This window comes from Lepisma saccharinum, chromosome 2 (genome assembly GCF_977018435.1).
Source record: "Lepisma saccharinum chromosome 2, izLepSacc3.1, whole genome shotgun sequence".
NCBI lineage: Eukaryota > Metazoa > Arthropoda > Insecta > Zygentoma > Lepismatidae > Lepisma > Lepisma saccharinum.
This window is the reverse complement of record NC_139230.1, coordinates 179,995,633-180,016,588: the sequence shown is the minus strand read 5'-3', so window position 1 is coordinate 180,016,588 and position 20,956 is coordinate 179,995,633. Positions and strand designations below refer to the sequence as shown.

At 38.7% G+C, this 20,956-nt stretch overlaps 1 protein-coding gene across 4 annotated transcripts in view; it reads right to left on the bottom strand.

Annotated features, from left to right (window-relative positions):
• The window catches only part of Magi (membrane associated guanylate kinase, WW and PDZ domain containing protein magi), a 180,583-nt gene that overhangs the window by 124,159 nt on the left and 35,468 nt on the right, over positions 1-20,956 (bottom strand). The window contains exon 1 of one of the 4 annotated variants that reach the window (XM_083117763.1): positions 830-1,194. The exons of the other annotated variants lie outside the window; for them this stretch is intronic. Within the exon in view, the coding sequence (XP_082973889.1) occupies positions 830-962 (133 nt within the window). The 5' untranslated portion in view covers positions 963-1,194. Of the gene's footprint in view, positions 1-829; positions 1,195-20,956 lie in introns of those variants that run through there. 4 annotated transcript variants of the gene reach the window in all.

The following is a 20,956-nucleotide window of genomic DNA, read 5'->3' as shown; positions in this document are numbered from 1 at the left end:
CGTGTTCTGAAAACTCATTTGGTTTTGCTGTTGTATTCTAAATTAATTTTAGGCAAAATAAATTCCCTTAGAAACTCTCAGAGCTCTTGAGTACTTTTCACATCCATCCAAAACGTCAGGATTTCATAATTTTTAACAAGCTGCACGGTCAGTTACATGGTATTTAGCAGCCTCCCCCCTCCAAGAAGGTCAGTGCATCCCAATGCACTCCCTGTCTAATGAAGGCATGTCGAAATAAGCTCTGGAATTTAACAAAATTCTCGTTACGTCTCGGTGTGGTACTGTTTATACGAATGCGATTATAATTTACCGACCATTCCGGTCAACAACACGCATTTCTTTGTTGAGTAAACCACTATAAACAAGCTGGCAAAAGCAAACTCTTCACGGCAATGCCAAGGCCAAACGAGTTGTCTACCCGTGACGCCATTTACAGATGTCGCTAGTAACCGCTCAAGAATGCCGTGCCTTGAACATCGAGAACAGGGGAGTTGCCCTTTGGCCAAAACCATTCACAACCGACACTGTGGACCATTTATGATGGCTATTAACCACTGGTACAAAGTTTGCAAATACAAGTGTGTTTACTGTTCCACGAATTATCACTTTGTTAGCACACACTGATACAAAAATTACACCATAACAGAGGGCATTAACGTTGCAGTACTGACTTAACACGGTCTCTTCTTTTCAAGTTACAAATATTATACTGTAGCTGCGTGTGCATGGTCATATTTATAATAATTTTACACACAAAACCGACGATTAACACCTACCTACATGTTAAAAATTCAAAAAGACGAAGCTTCCAATTCAAGTCAACACTTACCGGAAGGGGACAAGCCATCGTTACCGCTGGAAAATTCCTTCAAAGCATCTCGTTTTGCATTTTGCAAGTTATCGGCAGTTTCCCATGCTATATCGAGGCTATCGTCATGACTATCATCCGTCACACTGCACATCGTAAGCCAACACACGCATGTAAAATCATATAAACCTGGCACAAATCCTGTGGCACTCCATAACAGACAAGCAGCACTAACGTACACACCACTATCTCGTACCGATCCCGCTCCTCACCCCACGCTGTCTCCCACCAACTGAGGAACAGTAGGCAGTCGAACCGTACGTTGGCTGCTGGCAACTTTGTTATGTTACATGGCTGCGGCAAAAAGAGCAGATGGGAACCAGATGCCCATTCTAGTATTCGGCTGACGTGCAAGTGACTGAGTGCGTGCGTAGCTCTTTGGCTCAGAGGAAAGCGGGTCAACCGTCAGGTAATCGTCCTCATTCAAGGCACACTCGCTTATTTGTGTGTTATACGTCGACCAGTTGTCACAACTTTTACTATTAAAAGTCCTACTTCAATAAAAAGTGTGTCCATAATTGTACAGCTAAAATTTCATGTCTACCATTGCTGGAGGACGATCGACTCGCACTTTTATTTGTCTTTGAAGAAAGCATGAACATTTGACATTCAACGAGTAGTATATTTCTATGCATAGGCGTAACTTGGCAGGGGCAAGAAGGGCACTTGTCCCCTCAAAATTCTCAAGTTTACAAGTTAATTGTACCTCCTGGGACCTGAGGGACAATGCAATAAGAAGTAATTGTTATGATTTCGCAAATTTAACAGTTATTTAGCAAAATAGTCTTGGACGCTATATTTATTCGATACAAAAGTTTTTGATTCTGCCCCCCCCCCCCCCAAGGTTAAGTTCCAAGTTACGAACATGCTTCTGCGTGTGCTCTCTCAACAAAATTTATATTAGAATTAAATTATTTGAAATAAAAAAAATAGTTTGGAACTATTTAGTTATTTCTGCACAATTTTACTAGCCCAAAGCAATACTCAATACCTGCTCCCTTCTTGCTTCAAAGCATCGTGGTTTCTTGCCTGTGCGAGTATAATTATTAAGTTTATGGACTGCTGTGGTCTATTCAATAGGTACGTGGGAGGTAAAGGAGGCCAGAGAGTGGTGCTGATCACAACACTACTATGGAGGAGATCGAAAATGTGTGGGGCTAAACCTCCACACGCCGAACGTCCGAGGCGGAGTGGTTAGCACAGCGATATGACGCCAGGGGTTACGGATTCGAATCCCGGCTTGGGCATGAGTGTTCTTTGAGAGTGTCTCTTCACCATGTCATCACTAGACATCAGATTTTAGATTCTTAACCTATGTTTTCCTTTGCAGGTAAATAAGAAATAACGAGCTATGCCAGCATTTCATTAAAAAACGCAACAACTGATGAAGTTTTATAGTGCCTAAAATAACCTATTTTGCTTGTTATAACCTATTGTGGTTTTTGCGCCTAAATCAAACCTTTCTTTAAGGTATTTATATATTTTTAAGATTTTACAGGATTTTTATATCACATAGCATTTGTTCTGTTTGGTGACGAAAAATCAATGACTTACTTGTTTCAAATATGCTCTGTCAATTGCCAATTCATTTTTCACATCAGCAAGTAACTTTAAGCTAACAGCCCAAGTATACAATAAATTGTGGATAATTTTGAAAATTTGATTGATATACCTATTAAAATTTCCTACGGTTTCTTTGAAATTTGTTTTCAACAACTGTATCTAATCAGTATTTATCAGGAATTTTGAACTATTTTAAGTTTTTTGGATCCTACTTCGTGATTTTTTTGTCTAATTTAATATTTTCTGAACCTATTTTAAGATTTTAGAGCGTATTTTAGGAACATAAAATCACACTTTTTAGAACCTAAAAATCATAGGTCCAGTCATCACCAATCCTCGTCGTCGCGATTAGCCAAACGTGAAACATAAGCGACGCTAAATAAGAAAAATTAAATCAAATAAACCTCCACACCTAGCCATGTGACTTCATGTCACCGTACAAAACACAGAGGATATATTCATTAGGCAAAATAAGCATCGTTAGAAATAAGTGCAAAATAAGCATCGATATTTCACACCAAAGTAAAATGGCGCGAGCTTCCTGGAAGCACGATGCCTGTTGTTTTAAAACAATCAGAAAGAAACGCAAGCAATCATGCTTCTTGCTTTGATCTAATGACTGAAAAGTGCACATAAAACTGTGCATAAGCAGTGGAAATTATCACTACCAGCATCGACCACATTATCCCGTGTTTACATCCATAGGCTAGATTTGGTAGTGACAGGAGTGGTGGAGGGGCGCACCCTCAATCCACTAGTACGGAAGAAAATAATAATCAAGAAAATTACTATATTTCTAGAAAATGGTAGCGCAGGCAAAAAAAATACATATTTCAGAAAGATCGAAACTACCTACATCTAATGGCATGCATTTTGATACGAATAATTCCTACGTTAAACACCATGAAAATTTCTCTCCTTCCAATAATTGTGCTTTGCCCCGTCTATGTTTACATCATTATTTTATTTAAAATAGAGAATAAACAGTTCACTATATTAATCCTGTAAGCAGTGGAAAAAATACCCCCCTTCCATTTTTTTGGAACAGGTCCAATTTCAGCATTTGCACTCGAGAAAAGTTTCAAACCAACGCAAATTCGTGGGAATCTTACAAAAAATATTGTTCTCGTATCACTCATTCACCATAGTTCTGGTTAATATAGAGGTAGTAAAAGTAAAACAAATACTGTTTCGCTGTATTTACATTTTAGTTACGTCATATTTCTAACTCTAGGTTTATCTCAAAATGAATAATGAATTAATAAAATTCGCAAAAAAAGGAACCACCACAGTTCCTATCACCACTCGATAAGCAGCACGATGTGTGTCCCATCCCACACGAAGATTTGAACGCAAAACCCTCTGTGTCCTATCGTACTATAATTCGGATGCCGACCCTTATCCTCAATAACTGCAATGCAAACTGGGTGCATTTCTTCATAATATTATACAATGGATATCACCAAGGATACATTATAGATTTAAACAACGTTCTGCGCTGTGTGTCAAGTTATTTTCTGTGTTGGTTTAATCGCGACAATGAAAATGAATCATATTGAGTCTCCCCGATGACGTAGTGACGCTTTGTAATCAAGGGATCCCGGGGGTATATACCTTTTGGAGGGCCATAGTGGATCGCATCCCTCTTTAAACTAGGCCCAGTCCCGGTCACCCTTTCTGTGCAAGAAATGAATTTAAAAACAAACTCAAAGAACCCCGGTCGGTAGAGACACAGTAGTTTGAACCCCACTTCAGAATGTAGGTGTAGTCCTGATTAATCGATCTGAGCATATGAGGACGGATCAAAACAAACTTTGACTTTTGTCTATGCTCAGATATTGAACGTGGTTCTGGGTTAGAAAGTACGGATCACTCATTGCCTCTGTTCTTTCATATATCACACTGAAGTTGCTACCACGAATTAGCGGCAACTTTGCAGGCGCCTTAAATTTGACTGTGTTAGACACCGTTTTAACTAGAGATGGCCAAAACCGGATAAAATTTTATCAGGTTTTCAAATATACGGGTATCTGATATTCTGATATCAGGATAAATTGATTATCCAGATATTCGGATTACACTAAATATCCTAATATCAGGATTATGAAATATCCAAATGTGTGCTTTTATACGTATTCTCCGCATATTCTTTTTGTTACCATGTTCGTATTTCTACCGTACGGATTCTCAACAAATATGTCATCCAACTTATCCTTTTATCCGTTTACGGATTCTACGCATATTCTATAAATGTACAGGGTGGCCACAAAGTCCCGTTACGCCTATGTAAAGTATAATAAAAGTATATATTTGATTCCGTTTTAAACCGTACGGTACCACTGACGAACTGAAAGATGCTGTGAGACGGGCTATCACTCGTTAGCTTCGCAAAATGTCGCACAGAACTTGGCTGCTTATTATCCTTTGCCATGAGAATGATGGTGCACAGACTGATCCCTTGGATAATTAATGGTTTATATCACAGAGGTGTTTAGTAAATTCATTGTCTGTTATCAATAAAAACTACTCAAAAGAACTATCGTTCATGGTGTTTGCGTATTATAAGGGTAACGGGACTTTGTGGCCACCCTGTATAACTTTAAAAAAATAGATCTGTGAATTACTAAATTCAGTATAAATGCACAAAATTTTCCGCCGTGCCAAAAATACGTAAATGAGCTACAGGTATCGTTCATCCGAATTATCCGGATACCTGTTATCCTGATTTTGTGCCAATCCCTATTGTAAAGGACGCCAAATTTGATGAAAACTGCAATTCCCCATAAAACTGGAACTGTTATAGCTCATACCATTTCTGAGTATATGAAGCAATATTCCTAGCGATATTTTACTTTGTAACACTTCATTTCATCCATCTTCATCGTCGCTATTAATCCAGAGAGGAAGAAAAGCGACGTATGATAATCGAAATTATAATATATATATATAAAATCTGTATCCTCTGCAGCGGCCTTGCATTTGTCCTTGTAACTGTAAATTCATCAAAATAACTATCAGAAGGAGATCTTTTCTGTGTTAAAATGGTCGAATAAACACATGACTTACACATGTCTGGCTCTGTTTCTACCTTATCGTCACAATCATCCCAGTTATTCACGGTAAAAAGAATATCACGACAAAGCTCACGTAACAGTAGCAATTCAACAAAATACCTTTACATACATGACTGGCCAAGTCTGCAATCTTCTTCAATGGCAAAAGCAGGTCCGACATGAGTCGGGAGTAGGCCGAGTGTAATATGAAGCTACACGCAACGTACCCATTCGCCGCACTGATTAGCTTTTCTCTTCGCGGTTTGTTTACATTGCTGCTGCTACTTCACGGATGTTAGTCACTACATTCCAAATCACATTAACAGCTCATTGCTTTATGACGATGTAAACACGTGTTTCTCAATACCTTTATGAACCGATCGAGTGCAATTATGCCTAATATCCAACACAGCGAAAAGGAATGCAATTTACAATCTGTTTACGCGCTCCGCAATGCATAAGGCACGTTTCATTTAATTTCTACATTATGCACGCGTTAACTAACTCTACTTTCTGAAATTATCAATCAAAGGCAGCACACACACACTTCCTTTCTGGAATGGATATGTGAGCACGCAAAGGTATGTGTGTAACCAGGAAGAGAACAAGTTCGGATTCAATGATTGACAACATGTAAGCTGCTTGCCCTTTTATTAAATTCGTTGTCATTTTTACTGATTTGATCGCAAAAAAAATGGATTACCGGTAAAATACGACAGGGAAATAGACAATTGCATGCAACTTTAATTCGACTTTATCCATCCTGTTTGAGAGTTCGAGTTTCTTTTCAGCAGGGTTGTTAAAGGTCCAGAAACACATAAATTCTAATAGGTTCTATTGGGTTCCGCAACAGGACCGTAACCTTTTTTGTTCTCGTACAATTTAAATTCGGTCCAAGCCGCGTACTGTTTCATTTCAATACGGAACTTGGATCCTATTTAAACTGATCCGGAAAAAAGGTTCCTGGACCGAATTGAAAAACTTTAAACAAAAAGATTCTTTATGGTCCAGAACCCATTTACGCTTGCTGATCTTCTCTCCTGGACGCGAATTGAATTCATTAAAAATTCCTGGACCTTTAACGACGCTGCCTACAGTTTAGCAAACATTTTGCACTAATTGTGTAATCAACTAAATATTTCAAAATCGTTCAACGCACTGCACTGGTTGAAAAAGTTTTTAAAGTTATGTACTTAAATATCACAAACACGCACATACACAAAGGTAGATTTTTAAAAATAAAAGCCTAATTCTAATAACGATAAACGTAAAAACAATATTTTATGGTTAATATATTAATGTATATCAAGCAAATATTTATATCCAAATTGCTGAAAGAGAAAATGTTATTGGTTATAATTGAAAACTTAATAATAAACAATTAGTAATCAGTAAATTATAACTATTGAAATTCCACCATCCTTGGGCTGATGTAAGTTGAATCCCACCCATTCTGTATATATACACGGCAGAAGCGCAACCACGAATTTGTGTTTGGGGGGGGGCAAGTATCAGGATAAACGTAAAAAAAAGTAAAGTGCTCCCCTGTGCATAGCACCACGCCATGAAGGCGTATAGGGGGTGTAAGGGTAACGCCCCACACTTTCCCGGGGCCGCTTCCAACGTTAGAAAAGTTCCCGGATTTGAACCGGCCGGGAACTTTAGCATTGTAGTCAGACGCGTTACCGACTGAGCCACCGCGGCTACCAGGATAAACGTACCAATAATAATAATAATGCTAATAATGTTAATAATAATAATATTATTATGACATTATTATTATTGTTATTGATTTGCTTTATTTTACTTCGCTTCTTGTGCCACTTTTGGTTTGGTTTGGTTTGGTTTGGTTTGATGGGGATGAGTGATGAAATTGATGAATGGACACTCGCAAACATCCATACCAAAGACGTGATTCGAACCCGGAACTAATATTATTATTATTAGTAGTAGTAGTAGTAGTAGTAGTAGTAGTATCAAAGACGATATTACCCTCGTAAATTATGCAAAAAGGGGGCAGAAGTTGGTGCTAAAGCATTTGTGTTCGAACAAACTATTTGAATTATTTTTTCAACACGTTCAATTTCACATTAATAATGGAAAACAAGCATACAAACTAATTTTGAAAGACAGAAAATGCTTGATAAATGCATTCCAAATATAATTCTTCTTTACATTAAGATGTATAACTTTCAAGCACGATATACACATATGTTTCACACATATGCAACATGGAGCAACGTGGACACTAAATTGTGTGCGTATTCAAATTTTATTTAATACATATTATATACAACATATATTTTTTTTAAATACATTACACACCCAATTCATCCATCTTACAATAAACCAACAGCAAAAATGACATAAATTGTCTCTCAAATGTGCACGCTCCCTTTCCTCAAAACAATTGGTCATGCATTTAAGACAAAAATTAATTAAGAGCAGTGTTATTTCTCTGTCTGGGTATTTATAATGCACTACAGATAACAATGATATAGTGCCGTCGAAGCGAGCAAAAAAATTTTTGGATTCAATATTTTTCCAGGCTGAAATCAATATTGATTTAATAGGGCGCAAATAATTTCACTGGACGCCAATGCATTCTCTCTTTTACAACTTTTGTGCCTCCCTGATGGTGTAATGGTAACATCGTCGCCTTTTGATCAAGGGGTCCCGAGTTCGATACTTGGTGGAGGCACATGGCACAATGGTTCGGATCCCACTTTAAACTGTAGGTCCAGTCCCGATTAGCCTTTCTGTGCGTAAAGTCGACTTAAAACCACAAATCAATCGATCAATTTTACAACTTTTTTTTATTTAGATCGTTCGGCGCCCAGGGCCGACTCCCGCCGCCTCCTAACTACGGTCCTAAACTTTATAAGAGCAAGAAAAGAAGGGAACGCGAGCGAAGCGAGCAAGAAAATTTTATGAATAGTATTTTCATTTGCATAACATTTGAAGTTGTGGGCGGTAATTGCCCCCTGCAGATACACTTGACCGTCAATGTTTGCCCCCCCCCCCTCTTAGAACTCATTTCCGTTCAAGGTTAAGGGGGGGGCAATGCCCCACATGTGGTTGCGCCACTGATACACGGTCGTGTATGGTCCCCTCTGCTCAGGAAATAGAAACAGTAACTTAAATGTTTACCCGAAGACGAGAGAACAGGTGATCTCTCGAAAAGTAGGGTTAGAATAGATAAAAGCACCAGGTAAAGTCGAATCGGCATTATCATTGTAAAGATAATTATATAAATAAAAAGGCGCTCATTAAATCAAAGTTGCCATATGTCATCCCTGCGAACTAAAATCGACTACTACGCAGAAAAGATGGGCAAGTTCGTTTGCATCTCGAAAAAACAATTTATCCTTGCGTCGACAGTTGAAGCTGTTGACTAAAAGGTTGTTCTCTCAGATGTCGGAAAAACTATCCTATTTCGATGTGCTGTACATACATTCGATTTATTGATCTGGCATGCTTTTCTTCGCTTTCTGCCGCTTTTGCTTAATCGCGAAGATGAAGATGAGAGGACTCTCACAAAGAGCATCCATGCCGAATCCGGAATCCTTGGCGTCGTAGAACCCCCCCCCCCCCGGGGAAACCCACTTCGTAGATACATGCGAGGGGCCGCACCCACTTCAGCACCCCCTACGTTCAACTGAAATATATTGAGCGTCGAATGTTAGGTACTGATGCAACAGGCAAGCACTGAAAAAGATTCCGATATACATACTTTCCTGTACTGGCGGCAGCCTCTATAAAGATCAGCATTATTTTTTTTTTTTTAATTTCGTCACTATTGTTGTTTTGAATATTTCTTCTTTTGTTTCTTCAAGTGTCTGTTTGGTTTTCGATAATTTCCTAAAGCAAAAATTTCAGCTGCTTTCAAAGGAATACGTATTTGTTCCACGTAACATGCCTAGTAAACGTACAATTTCAGGCTTTTTCAAAAACTGTTAGGAAGAGGCCCAATGTTCACGAAGAATTTTACAGTTCATTAGGATAGTGCGGCAGAAGGGATTTTAACGAAGACGAAGTTGCTGTGCACTTCGCGTTTTGTCCTGAAGTGGCAGACGGAAGGTACATATTAATGTACTATGTATTTTGTATCTCCATTGGTTACATTGAAAAGGTTCAAAAATTGTTTTTAAAGGCAAGGATAATTTCATTTTGTTTTTCACTACATAGTTCAATAAGACTGCAACGTGTATCCGAATGCTTACATTGTACAACCACGTTGTTGGATTATAAGACTTAATACATATCATCATGGACGTCCAGGGAATGGGCAAGGGGGGCACAGGCTACCTGGAAAATGGATGTCAATCTAAAGTTATATACTTCACATATATATTTCATTTCAGTCAGTAATTTACGATAATCAGAGACGGCGATTAGGGGTGCAGTTGCCCCCAGCTCTTGCTCTTTTTGCCCCCGCACTATGCTAAACTTTATCTACCAAGGGAAAATTAACTGTCTTTGCCCCCCCCCCCAGTTTTGAAAGGTTGCATGCGTGTTTCATGTTTTCTTAATTTTCAGCATCGCACCCCCTGAGCACCCCTAGATGATTAATCCTGGCGCCGCCGCTGCTCGGACGTAGCGAAATTGTTAACGCTCTCGTCTTTAGCACAAGCGGTCTTGGGTTCGATCAAAATGTCGGTGTTGAAAGACACTTGAGTAGACAATTAGGAAGATACTTGAAAGCACTAGGTCTCGCAAGCCAAAAAGGAGCAGCTATGGGACTCGATGCGGTGGCCAGTCATGAGTCATGACCCAAGAAAACCCGCTGGGATTGTTGCGCCACGAAGTGTAGGTATTCTGAATGGTTAAATGTTTTATAACATTGGTCCACAAGTACACTCCCTATCTCACAGCAAACAAGAAAAACTAGATGAAGAAATGTTCTTTTGGCCCAAATATGCATTTTTGTCCGGTATTAAGAGGTACATTAAATATGACTTTCTCATTCTCCAGAAATAGTCCCGCCCTCCAATGCCTCCAAACTATTTATTTTCTGTTGCCGTTACTGCCTGTTACCGCCGTCCTCACACCTGCTCCACATCGGCGGTAACACTGGATGTGTGCCGGCCTCCGTGGCCGAGTGGTGAGCACGGTGCGGTACGACGCCAGGGGTCCTGGGTCTGAATCCCGGCCTGGCCATGGATCTTCATTGTGAGTGCCCCTTCACAAATTTCATATCATCACTCAGCCTCATCTTCGCGATTAACCAAAAGTGGCAGAAAAGCGAAGTAAAATTAAGCAAATCAATCAATCAACACTGAATGTGTATGCATATTTTTCATACTTGAGTAAAAACGATTGCATGTTCATTTATGTGGGTAAAAGAAGGCAAAATTCCCCGTGCCATGAAGGTAGGGCCCCACATATTCTCGATCTCGGGCATTTTGGAGGTGATGTGATCAGCACCACGCTCCGGCTGCCTTTACCCCTGCCCCCTTGATGAATTGAGGAAATTGGGGAAAGTAGGATATCTTTTCAACTTATAATCAGTATGATAATTCTTTATGGTTCTAAAAGGTCTTGATCTTCCACCTTGGGGGTACAGCTCTGAGCAAGAAGAAATCAATATCCAACTTTCGACATTCCTGGCCAAGTGAATATAAATGCATACCAAGCCATGTGAAAATGTCTATCGTATAATACTATCAAAGCAGTATACTCAAACTAGGGGAAAACCCTCGATTTCTTAATTTCATAGCTTTTGTGTCAGTACGTAATATTATTCAACTGAACTAATTCACGAAAAATCGTGGTTCTCGGTTATGAAACTATTCTGGGGCAGGTGATAATCGAAAAATTAGAAAAACCTAAATTAAGAGGCGATCTACGTTTCTCTAGCTTCACATTTGATGTCATGCCACAGTAGTATTAAGATTTGTAAAAAAATGACGAGACAGGTTAATAGCTAATTGCACCATCTTGGTGTGCGTTACGCCATAGCTAACGAGTTTCAATTAAGCTGCGGCTTGTGTGAAGATGTCATGCCACAGTATTTTTTTTTAATTACACACCACGCTATACTATTAGTACACGGCATTATTATATACCACCACTGTAACAGCGTCGATAAGAATATGGAGATGGTAAAATATAAATAAATATATTTCAAGCCCATTCGATTAAATAGCTATGCCTGAATGGGACTTGAACTCACAACCTCAGGTTTAAGAGTACCTAGATCAACATTCGCAAACCATCCAATAAGGAACTTTCATTGTAGTTTACTGTTTAACCATATCGCCTTGTTCGTCGCTATTAGCCAAACGTGGCAGAAAAGCGACGTAAAATCACCTAATTCAATCAATCATATCGCCCCGTTGTAGGATTTGAACCTGGATCGTGACGTTCTGAATTAACTTGGCGTTACAAGCACCTAAACTGAAAGCAAACTGGCCAATTTCAATTTCAAAAATTATAAGAATAGATGCGAAAAAGCAATTGTGCACAAAAACAAAACATTGCTGGTAACATTTCATAAAATAATTGATTATTTACTTATTGCTTTTCTACTTCTTCGTAACAACGAGAATGCATGCAAAGTAGTTGAAATAAATTAAAACAAACACAAAGGAACACTTCTGCCTTGCTCAGAATTCGAACCTAAGACCTTTGTCTGGCTTGGCAACTCTGTTGGGCCACAGAGATCGGCTGTTTCGACTACTTAAAGGTATAAAAGCAACATGTTATGAAGACTTTCGAAGTATTACCATTTCACCAAAAAAAGGATAAAAATATTTGAGGAGAGAGGATTCAAATTAATTAAATATTCAAATGTAAAATGAATCCTTTGTAAATCGGAGCCTTCACAATATCGCCATCGCATGGTTATGGAGTCAGCGTTGTGACTCACTGGAGCAACATCCTACTACATTATCAGCAAAGAATGTTGACCACAAGGAGATTTGTGAGTCATTGGTGCTTGGTACACCTCTACACCGAAGCTACTAGTCACCGCACACGGTTTCCAGCTCGTTACTTTCAAAGTAATCATGACACAGCATTGCATATTTATACCGTTACCTTAATCTGGACCATTGAAACGAGCTAGGGCTAAAATCTAGAGAATGGAAAGAACCACAAACATACTGATGATTTAACCAGGTTTTTCGAAGACAATCCTTTCGAATCTATGGTGACCATCGTGCTCGTGCAGAAAAATTCAAAATCTATCCGACAACAACGATTATCAATACAGAATAAATGAGTTATTGTGATCCGGTGGAGTCATACATCAGTATTTCCGGTCCCACTTTAATACCCCAGCTGTGCGCAAGTTGACTTAAAAATCTACTTTTGAAACTCCATACCATACGCAAGAGAATGGCCATGCCGCTCTGGACTCGAACTCTGAATCTGTGGAGGTGAACTTATGAGTCAAACACTTAACGTGCTCTGACATCAGTGAAACATTAATAAACACTTCAAAACAACGGTAAAATTTTCATACCCGTCAGACGTATTTCTTCAATTTTACAGGAGAAAGTACTTACCGAAATGAGTTTCTGTATACTTTACGAAAGTCTCGGAAGTGTTTTTTCCCCTCGCTTAATTTATTTTGCCGGTAAATCATGTATTTTTCAACATTAATGTTTCTCCGATGCACGAAAGGTGTTCCCTTGATGTCCTTCTACGTAAACCAAATGTTGCGTGCGTTTGATGATTTAACAACCGGTCAGTGTTTCCAACCATGCTGTTTTGCAACTGTGAAATGAATTATCTTGAATTTTTCTAATGTTAAATAACAATTTTAACAATGTTTGCCTTACCTAAGCTAACCAACCTTGCCGTGCATGGTTCGTGGGGCTATTTATCGTGGGATTTTCGAACCCGGAAAAAATAAAAAAATCAGGTATTTTTCGGTTAAGAAGGTTGGAAACACTGCACAGCCACTGATCATCGACAACGCTAGTCAAGATTTGCCCGCCATATTGTGTGTAACGCAACCCAAAAACGAACGAACAATAATTACTCGATATGATGAAAATTGAAATTGTCGTGAAAAAAAAGAAATGCCACCTTCAACAATCCTTAGCAATGCAGAATACGTAAGTACCAATGTGAAAAAGAAGAAAATAAAGGAATTTCAGACGTTTGGCGGTTACTGAAATTTTAATAAAACAACTATTATAACATCCAAAAGAACACTGAAATTTTATCGTAGCAGTGTTTAGAATAAGTTACTAAAGTACTAACTGAATACGAGTTTACCACGGATATTAAATGATTACAGGCAATGCTGAATGAATCTTGGAAAATAGTACACAATTTACAAAGTATTAAATTAACAAAATGTGAAGAAGTGCACTTTATGTTCCAATAGGTTGAAAGGAACTGGACCTACAGCGTAAAGTGTGTCTCCACCCGCGTTCGGGACCCCTTGACCAGAAGGTGAAAGAAAGCATTCGCAACTATGTTATCGGTGGTCGTCGTTCACTAGATGTTGCATAACCTTAGGAAACAAGTTGAAAATTACAAAAATTGAATAAAAATAAAAATTTACCTTGACTATCATGACCACTGCTTTTTTCCATTACATCTGAATGACAGAACAATTACGCACCTGAAAAAAGAAGAAAACTCGTAAATTCCTCACAATAGGCATGGTTCCACAATTTACCTACCTACTATTGTTAAAATAATACTAATACTAAAATGGATTAGATACGAATCACTGAGCGAAAACAAAAGATGAGCGGTAGAAAAATCTTGCGTACCTGGGAATAACACTACTTGAATGACTTAATTTCAAGATATATTAGTGTACATGTTTTTTCGGTAATAAACTGGAACTGGGAAAATCTCGAAAAGACCACTAAGCGTGCCGAGAGGGGAAGAGATTAACCACCCTAAAAATCTAGTTTAATACTACTAAGGAAAATAGCGTGTTTTGTCCACTTCGTATGTGTGTTGTTTATATCATTCTGTCTCAGTTATTTGGTGTCGTTTAACGAATTCCTAGGTTGATCGTAACGGTGATGATGAAGAGACAAACACAATGATATAAACATGCCTTACCTTGCGTTCGAACTATAGTGCTGCCCATGAGACGGGACAGGCTTTTAAAAATTCGAGACGGAACGAGACTGACCAACTGTCCCGTCTCGTATTCGAGACGAGACGGCTCATGAAAGTCTCGTCAAACTTTATTTTAGACTAAATATTAATGTCCTTGTAGTTAACAAACCTTATTTTCTCTGACTGTACAGTGAACAAAATGCTTTAAAGGTTTAACCCACTTTAGGGAATAATATTTTCCCCACTCTTTAACTTTTGTTGGCATGATATCCTACATTAATTTCACGAGACAAGACGTGACAAAACGAGACGAGACACGGGACGAGACAAACGAATATTTTCGAGACGGGACACGGGACGAGACAGCATTTCCACGAGACGAGACACGTCAAAGTCTCGTCCCGTCTCTTCTCGTGGGCAACACTAGTTTGAACCTGGGATCTCTGGCTTTTTATCGTGTGCCCCTTGATCAGTTTCATATCATCACTCATCCTCATCGTCGCGATTAGCTAAAAGTGGAAGAAAAGCAACGCTAAATAAAACAATCAAATCGCACAAAGCTTCCGCAGCACAGTTCAGAAAACGTGGAACGGACACACATGCTTCATTCAAGAAACCACCTCTACAACCTACATTCTCAACAAATGAGAAACCTATATGCTCTAACATGACAACAATACTGCTTTCGGGTTCAGTGGTGTGGAACATCACAGAAAATATTGCAACAAATTGTAATAGCTTCAAACGATATAAGCTTTCGTTCCCTTCGTTGAAAGACAAGGACAACATTGGTATTGACTGCACATTTAAAGTGGCTTCATGTTTATTTATAACACTGATAACATTGATAAAAACGTCCTTCTACAATTATATAATATTAAATTCTGTATTGATAATTTAACACACAGCATTCCAAGCACAATGTGGACTTTGTGGTTAAAAACTTCACTGGATTCTAAGAAAACTGTCAACATTTCAATGATTCTCACTTGAAACAACACGACAACGTCAAAGCGGTATAAATTATGCGAGAACTTTCACTCTCAGCCGCACGACATTAATCATCTCCTTTGATGCTGCATATTTTGCATACTTTTCCTAATCGTTTGCCTAGAGCTACTGAATTTCAAAGATCTGGTGGGACTTGCGTGTTTAACCTCTAGCTCTAAACGTTTGGTTGTTTTGCTTAAGGTGCTGTAGAAATCTTTGAAAAAATTAAGATGCCTTTGTAGGCCACGAATACGATAACAACTTGGGACTAAATTTTAATTTTTTTAAAGTTTGATCTGTACAACAGTTAAAAATGCTTAACACACTTGTTCAACTCTATATATAATTCTAAAATATCGGGTGGCCCATAAGTAGACCACACTTTGAAGCGCCGTAACTTCTAGCAGAGTCGGCATGAAAAGAAAACAGATGGCTTATTTTGTAACACAAACACTCTTTAATATCGGTTTTCCATTGTGTGATCAACTTGCATGCCATCAGCGTCAGTACAGGCCTGTAATCGCAAAGACACATTTTCACACGCTATTGCACACAGTTCGTGAGGAACAGCAGTAAAGTCCTTAGTAATCACATCCATCAGGTCCTGTAGGGTGTTGATGTTGCGGGAATAAATTTTATCCTTTAAATACCCCCACAGAAAAAAGTCTGGTGGGGTGAGGCCAGGAGAGCGGGCATTCAATTGACCCGCGACGTCCGATCCAACGTCCGGGGAATGCCTGGTCCAACCAATTCCGTAATTGTGGCATAATGAGGGGGAGCTCCATCCTGCTGCCACCACAACTGATCAAAGTGGTGTCTCTGTTGGAGTAAAGGGTACACAGTGTCCCTAATGAGCTTCAGGTAATTCTCACCATTGACGCCATCTTCAAAGAAGAAAGGGCCAATGACACTTTGGTACGTAACACCTCCCCAGACCATGACGCCGGGTCTTTTATCATCGTACTCGACTACCACACTTGGATTCAAATCACGCCAGTAAACACAATTATGTCTGTTTACACTACCGGACAGGTGAAATTTGGCTTCATCAGTCCACACCACACTCTGTTCCAACTGTGGGTCCTCTTCCAACTTGGTGAGCCACTCTTCAGCAAACTGCAGGTGGCGATCAGGATCATCTTTAGAACATTGCAATATGACACTTCTGCTACATTTTACAAGTTAAACCTGTCAGAAAATGCACTTCCGCTAGAAGTTATGGCGATTCAAAGTGTGGTCTACTACTTATGGGCCATCCGGTATATGATGCATTTTCTCGAGTAGCACAAAATAATGAAAAATGATTTTCGTGCCTTTTCCGAAATACTAACCTCACTGCATCAAGAGAAATTTAATGCAATTTATCAGCAACTTCCCATTTCTCCTGTATGAATATTCATACTTTAAATACGGTAAAATATACAATCACAACCATTGGTCGGAAATTGTTGAAAAGTCATCTCTTTCTTGAAGACGATGCTAAACACAATTGTAGTCTGTCTCCTTTTACTTACAAGCAGAAAAGATATGCTTATTTAGAATTTTTGTGCGTTTTAACCTATTTTGTTTTTTCTTAATTCTCAGAAATGTCCCAGTTCATTACTGCATTTTAATCGTTTTTCTTTTAAATTCATTTTGATCCTTCATTGCCACTTTATGCATTTTAGTGAAAACTGCTACTTCAAAAATTCTGCAACTGGCAATCATCTAGTGCAGAGAGAGAGAGAGAGAGAGAGAGAGAGAGAGAGAGAGAGAGAGAGAGAGAGAGAGAGAGAGAGAGAAAGATCTTCTTGGTGCCTGGTCACATGTAACAACAAAGATAGGAAAGAACCAAAGACCTAACGTTGAAAGCAGCTGCAAATATAGATTATCTTTCAGAAAACTCCTTATCTACTAGACTAAGTGAGGGCAAGCCGGCGCCGCTAAGATAAGCAAACAGGAGGAAGTTCCCAACTGCTCAGTTTACATTCACACACAAAGTGTCTCATAAATAGGTATCTAATCTAATTTTACGGGTAGGGGGCCACTGGAGGGTGGTGCTATTTTTTCTACATTCTAGCAGAGACCAACATCTATGTGCTTCCAAGGCACGGTTCAATGCACGAGACAGCTATACCTTATACCTTTGGAGTGTTCACCAGGGGCGCCAACTTTTGAAAAACATTCCGTCTCAAACATTGGAGCTATAATTTCACAAAAAATCTCACAAATTCTCCCTCCTTAACACCAAGCGAGATTGCGATTCTTGGAGGTTTCATCGGAACTGAATTATTTAAGAGCATTTTTTCAGTTGGAAAAGCCAGAAGTGATTAAATAAGAGACCCCTATGACGAAAAAAAAGTAATAGTTTATTTTATCATTAGTTTCCGTGTTCGCCCTGCCCTGACATGAACTTTTAAATGTTCTACGACCAGCAACTGGGTCGAGAATCTGGCTTCTAGTAAACGAGGAACACAAACCACCTGAATAGGGAGACGAATAAAGTGCGCACCAACAATGCATCCTAACTTTTTCTTTTTAAAAAATCTTATTTACTGATTTCAGTAAACAATCCACGAATCAGAATAAAATATGCATAATAATAATAAATACGACAAATTATTGGGTGGGCTCGGGCTGCACGGGCTCATATAGGTTAGCGCCGGTGTTCTTCACCCATATTTGATGAAGCCGGTGTTACCCACCTGACAACTGATGTGGATGGAAATAAAAAAAAAAAAAACTTAAAGGGACAACAATAGATGGCAGCACTCAAAACTCCATAACCTAAATTTTTTGGTAATGAACATTTTTCAATAAAAGCGGGAAAGAAAAGTGAATAAAAGGGTGTTACACATATAATAAATTAATAAGAGGAAATTGGGATTGAATAAAGAAGCGAAAATAACTAATATCTCTATACAGGGTGGCTACCCTAGGACCTTGATAAAAATCAAGTATATTAATTCCCGGTTTTCAAGGCGAATTTTCCAAAAATCGAAGGCTACAAGCAGATATTTTCTCTATTTCAACCTTACGTATTACCGCCTCTCAACACTCGCACACATACACATACAAATATAGTAACAATATAAAGGGTCTGTGTGATTCCAATGTATTCAAAAATTCTAATTCAGGTTCGTAGTTTACATTTGCCATTTCACATACTCAGTCTCCAAATACATCTACAAACACAAATCATAAATGTTACGGTACACATTTTAATCTGCGAAAAATTGTTACTTGTGTAAGAATTTCAAACTCAAATCTACCTAATCATCTTCAAGATATCTTGCAATAATCTTCCGTCTGTCAGATTGCTCTACAAAAGACAGTAACAAAGTAAGTGGAACCAGAAAATTCTGTATTATTTTTCACACAGCATTCTTTTCCTTCCTAGACAAAAATAAAAGTTAACTGTGAAAAACTCACCTCAGGGCATTTATAAATATGAATAAATTCAATAGGATTTTGGATTAATAAAAGTTGTAATTTTTCACGTCTATGGAGAAAAAGTCAAGCAGGAATTCACGCATCATTCCCGGAGTCAATAATTCACGCAGAATTTCCGGTGATTAGCCATCCTGCTACAGTGGTGCGTATAGAACATCGACATATGCGTTAAAATCGAGGCGCCAAGAACAAAATAGTACTGTTCACATGTAAGTAAAGTTATGAACCGTCTTGCGTTGAAATACGTTCGAGATATTGAATGTGCATGCAAGCGCTACTCCCCTACAAACGTCGTGATTATTTAGGTGCGTGTCTAGGTCTACTTGGAGGTGCGTTCCTAGAGCAGCCACCCCAGCTATTTAGATTTGAGTAGGCATTCACAGGAGGCGCATCTTAAGCGCTGCCTTCCAACGAAGTCCGAATATAAAAGTGTATTCTCCATTTTTCAAATTAACCTTACGTCCCATAGATAAATCGCAACTATTGAAAAATCCGCTGTTGTAACGTTCTCAACACGCCCTGCGATTATGGACGGTCTTCTTGGTAAGACAGAAACAGTCGCATATTAAAGTAATTGTGGTTTACATTAGTTTTTAATATAATTAATAAAATTAATAGTTTGAGTTTACCAAAAACCTGAATGAAACCAGAGGCCCCAGGTTAGACTGTGCCTAAATCCCTTAGACTTAGCATTTTTACTGGAGGCTAGGAAGTTGATAACCTAAGGTGGCAAATACTGGCATATAAAATTACCTTAAAATTGTTAAAGAACGCAATGTAATTTGTTTCAAAATGGCCTACCTATAAAATTTGCATAATAATATGTAAACTTGATATTTCATAAATGATAAATACTGAAGCTAAGGAAGAAAATGGTAACTATCTGATATCGCCCGAACGGATTTCTTCAAATTTGCAGGAGAAACTACTTACTGAAATCATTTTCTGTATCATTGTCGAGGTTCTTCGAGGTATTTTCTTTTGTGGAAACTAAAAACTTCACCATAGAATGCTGCAGAACAATAAATAATCAGTTGATACGTAAGGAACTTGCATCTTCTGTAACATTAGACCGCTGTTTCCATTATGTACGTGCAGATAGCGCGCGAGCGTTGAAAGTCACGCGGCAGTGTTTCCAATCGTGCCTTTTTTTACTAGCATTTTTTTTTAAAAAAATTGAACTATGCTTACCTAACCTTGCCGGAAATGGTCCGTGAGGCTATCCGCCAATGGTTCTTGGGGCTGCCGTGAATGGTTTTTGGGGCTATCCGTCAATGGTTTATGATGACATAATGAACACGAAGGTAGGTATTTTCGGTTAAGAAGGTTGAAACACTGCATACCCACTCCAAATCGACAAAACACAAGCACGACGCGCGAGGATCCATGACGAGTGCACACCATATTGTCTGTTACCCAAACATAACAAGGAAGACAAATAATGACTCGTAATATGAAAAGTTGACACTATTTTATGGAAAAAGGCATAACTTCACCTTAAAGAATCTTCCGCAATGCAGAATAGGTAAGTATCAATGCTAAAATTAAGGAAATAAACGAGCGATAGGTGTTCGGGTCTTATCGGATAAGTACCAAGAAAAATAACAATTAGTTGCAATTCCAATTATTTTCAGCTACCTGCGAGACTTGTGTTCGATTGTTTCTTATGTCTGTAGTTATCTGTGACCCGGCGCCAAAATGATGCTCTCTCTGCACTTTCACCGAAGTTTTTCGTTGTGGAATTTTGGAAGAAGCAAATACGTAGTGACATAGGCACTTAGGGTAGCTACTAATTATTATTAATCGTACGTCCGTCCCCCTCCCCCTACACACAAATGAACAGATTGCAGTGTTACCAACCAGATAACTGACGTCGAGATCAAGAGAAGGTGGAAATAACAGGCAACTTTACAGGGTGTCACTTCAAAAATTAAACGTTAATATATTAGTCCTCACCGTCGCAATTAGATAATCAGAGATGCTAAATAAACAAATACTAACTCAAAAGGGGTGT